At 27.1% G+C, this 4,279-nt stretch overlaps 1 protein-coding gene across 1 annotated transcript; it reads right to left on the bottom strand.

The window, feature by feature from the left end:
* Positions 1-403: 403 nt before the first annotated feature.
* Positions 404-2,169, bottom strand: LOC132915704 (solute carrier family 53 member 1-like). The gene is made up of 3 exons (XM_060975529.1): positions 2,031-2,169; positions 1,461-1,552; positions 404-877 (listed from the first exon to the last, which is right to left on the bottom strand). Exons 2-3 carry the CDS (start codon positions 1,527-1,529, stop codon positions 623-625), a joined length of 324 nt encoding a protein of 107 aa, XP_060831512.1. The 5' UTR covers positions 1,530-1,552; positions 2,031-2,169; the 3' UTR covers positions 404-622.
* Between the last annotated feature and the right edge of the window lie 2,110 nt (positions 2,170-4,279).

The raw sequence follows: 4,279 nt of genomic DNA on the forward strand, positions 1-4,279 counted from the left end.
TTGGAACGTATATATTATCAACAAATAAAGGACGCGAAATATAGCACACTCTTCAACAACAAAACAAGATAAATATAATTAAAGTAAGTACAGGCGAAAATACTGCGGATATTTTTACGAAGGCACTGTGTAGAGAGAAATTTGAAAGGTTTAGGTCATGGATGAATGTAAACTAAGAGGAATGTAAATAAAGTAATAAGGTTTAAAGGTTCTATTAAGTAATTCGACAAATCATGTAAATCCGATAAGCAGTCGTTAAGAAGCATCTGGAAGAGTCGGTTGACAACAAGCGAGCGTGCGAGTAGGTTTACGAGGTCTTCAGAGTATAACATATGTGTATAACTGTTGTGTGTTGAATAAAGTGAACTATTTGAATTTCCGAATCCCTTCTATATCTTTACACTAAGTTATTAAATTCATAGTTTAATAAACAGGATATATACAAGGCACTTGTTCAGTTCAGCCTCACAATCTTCAATTTTGATGCACAAAGGAAATATTAATTGTTCATAAAGTACGACCTGCACTCTTTCTGGCAAACTATTGCCTATATAAAAATTACATTAAATTTGGAATAATATTGCTTTGCGTAGGTTCTGATAATAAAACAATTGAACTATTTTTAACTGGCATTTGATATATCTATATCAACTGTTTCTTCTTTCAGCAATGCCCGTTTGTCTTCTTTACTAGTAGCTTGTCGTTTACCACCAACTTTACGTTTACCTCTATTGAGTACACCATTTTCTTCTTCACCCATCATACGCAAAATTTGCGTTTGATCAGAACTTTCTATCGGTGCGATCGAAATATCAAGAACAACACTTTCAGCTGACGGTGCTTTTTCTACAGCAGTATAGAGCATTGCCTTCATTTCCTATTAACCCAAAGAGGTCATTTTAATTAATAGTGCTCTGATCTTTCATTGTACAGAGTGTCTCAGAATAAGTAGGAAATATTTTGGGAGTGGCTTCTGTATACCTAAACCATAAAAAGTTCATATGAGGATATGTCCTATTTGACTTTCTTTTCAAATTATAACGGTTTTTCTTTTGCAATTTATATTTCTTTCCGTAGACAAGTATTGTGTTTCTCAAGTTTCCAGCAAATACAGACTACATCTGGATATTTAAACATGGTAAGACAGTCATTGGTAAGATATCTGCAAGCTTGCATTGGAATATAAAAATACCATCTCAAATACCTTTTATGAAAAGCAGTATATAATGTAGTATACAAAATAAAAGAATAAAAATTAAATCCACTATAACTCGAAAACAAACTCAAGTAAGATATATTTATATAAAGTCTTTCTATTGTTTATATATGCAGAAGCTACTCCTAAAATATTTCCTACTTATTCTGAAACACCCTGTGTATCTCCATTAGCATAGAAATAAATTTTTAACAAAGACAATTAAAATATAAATATTTTAATTTCCAAGGCTATTTTATTTTACCTCATAGCTTATGTATTGCTTACGCCATTCAGGCGTAATGTGAGCAGACAGATGTTCTGCAAACTTCATCTTGCTTCAATTGATGCAATAATCTGCAATAAACAAATTCGTTTAAATTATTGCTAAAGCGATATAAATATATAATATTAAAAATTTCCATAAAATAATTATGTATATAATAAAGCATACATAAAAGAATGAGATATATAAGTGAAGTACAAAGTGAGAAAATCATATATTATAATTGAAGAAACTTTTTTATTTCTATAGTCTATATATCTTCATAAACAACATTTACTCGATGTATTAATTTATTATTACGAACAGCGTATACCAAAAAAATAACAATATAATAAAATGAGCAAAGTGAAATATTATGATAATATAATTGCAAAGTAGAAAATGAAAAGATGAACAATTTAATCAAATGTTTCGTTTCACGCTCGTCTTTAAGGAATTAAACCACGAAAGAGGTCACATACACATATAATGCACTTAAAACCTTTGTCGGCAGTACTAAATCAATATTTTCTGAATTCGTTTACTTCATGATAAATTATTATTACTTACATATTGTAAAGATATAGGAGGGATTCGGAAATTCAAATAATTCACTTTATTTCACACACAACAGTTATACACATGTATTATACTCCGAAGACCTCGTAAATCCACTCGCACGCACGCTTCTTGTTAACCGACTCTTCCAGATGCTTCTAAACGACTGCCAATTGTCCTTTGCCTCAACTCAGGCCTGGACACGCACTGACGCTTGAACACACACATTCGCATGTGCAGTGTAACTGTATCATCTTCCTGACGCATATATATGGATGTCTTTATTCTTACTTCTTATGTTTAACTGTCAAGCTTTACACGACACATAGCACCATTGTTTCTTCATACGTACAGGCGATATTCATTAGACGGCTACAAGTCTTTTTATTACTTAATTTAGAACGTTTTTCGCAAATATAGATAGCTTCTAGTGTCCATCTGTATAGTAAGGATTGACGAGAATTTTCCGATTAAATACCTTTGATAATGTCATCGCTCGAAGATTTATTTCAGTTAGATAAAATGCTTATATGTGATATGTATATAATCTATAATAGTTATATGCAGTTTATAATGTTAAGCATTCATATTTCGATTCTTACTTTACAAAAAAAGATTTTGTTTATATGTTTACGTACATATGTATACATGCATATTGAATGTAAAAAATATATCCTCATATATATATATTGTTTTTGTACAAACGTTTTATTTTTATTTTTTTTTAACCGAATTATATCCATCAAATAGTTGATTATATATAAGAAAGTAGAACTATAGCACACAAATAATTACGAACATTTTTATTTGAAGTTGGCTATGTGGATTTTTGTATTTTTTATCAGATATTGAGACAATCTTTTATTATATTATTACCCTCAGAATATTCTCTCAATTAACATTTACTTTGAATTTAATTTTTGATATAAATAAAACATTTTTTCGATTTTGTCAAGCATTTTTAAATGTTATAACAATAATAAAATTTTATTAAATATATATGTGAATTCAATCTTCTACTTTGTAAAAGATTGCAACATGCACAAATATATACTTAAATATATATAAACGGAACTATTAAATATATAAAAAATAAAATATTATAATATCATAAGATAAATAGTATAATGCGTAGAAAAATGTATAAAACATTAAAAATATAGTTTTAGTAGATTGTATGATAATTATCTTTTAAGAAGTAATTATGTGTATGTATAATCAATAATAGAAGAAGATTCTTAATGTAACTCTTTTCAAATGAAAAAAAAAATTGGATTTTATTCATTATAACATATTTAATCTAATTAATATCCAGTACAACAAAAAGTAATACAAGACAAATAAGTGTACTTACGAGTTACGTTAACAATTAACACTACAAAGTTTACATTGATAATATTTTAACTACATGTATCATTTATTTAAAATCTAAAATGTTTTCATATATTTAGAGCCATTTTTGGTAATGTTATCTGGAACTTTTGTATCTGTCTTTTTTTCACGAACTATTTTCGTAAAATGATTTATGCGCTTTTATTTGCTAACTTATACTCGTGTATATGATATACATATATATATATTTATTGTAATAAACCGTTTTATAGGGGGCGCTATACAAAAAATGCACATACTATATCAGCTATACATATATATATATATATATATATATATATATATATATATTAGACTGCACGTACTACAAGCTGCTACAAGTCAACAAGTTAACGATACACATATAGTGCCTTTTCAAAGCAGCAAAATTGTTCATTACATCAAGGTTATAAATTATAATGTTTTCTCTAAATATTGTATATATTAAAACGAACTAAGTAAATTATTCAATAAGTACTATAAAGAAAAAGAAGCTCTAAACAGGAAAGAACAACTTATCATTACTATAAAATTTGTAAGTACATTCCTCTGCTTTTTATATTTATATTCTTTTAGTTTTATCATGTTGGAAAGATTGGAATTTTGTTCCAAGCATGGTTTCAAGTTAATAAATTGTAGTACTCATATATAAAAAACACGTGTAAATTTGTACAAGAATAATATTAGTGCCTATATTATAAGAACTAATTTTAAAAATATCATTTCTGTAAATAATAAATGTAAGACAACTTGTATTTTAAAAAGGTAGTATTAACTATGTTATCGTTATGTTTTAATTTATTAGAGAATAAAATTGATAAAATAATATTCGTAATATATTAATTTTTTATGTGTAATATAAATAATAAATTTAGTTTTTATTTTTTCAG

The sequence above is a fragment of the Bombus pascuorum genome, unplaced genomic scaffold (assembly GCF_905332965.1).
Source record: "Bombus pascuorum unplaced genomic scaffold, iyBomPasc1.1, whole genome shotgun sequence".
Classification (NCBI taxonomy): domain Eukaryota; kingdom Metazoa; phylum Arthropoda; class Insecta; order Hymenoptera; family Apidae; genus Bombus; species Bombus pascuorum.

Excerpts from the sequence above, each read along its gene's own strand:
- LOC132915704 (XM_060975529.1), bottom strand. The coding sequence starts at position 1,529 with ATGAAGTTTGCAGAACATCTGTCTGCTCACATTACGCCTGAATGGCGT. Across the intron at positions 878-1,460 it reads AGCAATACATAAGCTATGAG|GAAATGAAGGCAATGCTCTA; the intron begins GTAAAATAAAAT and ends TTGGGTTAATAG.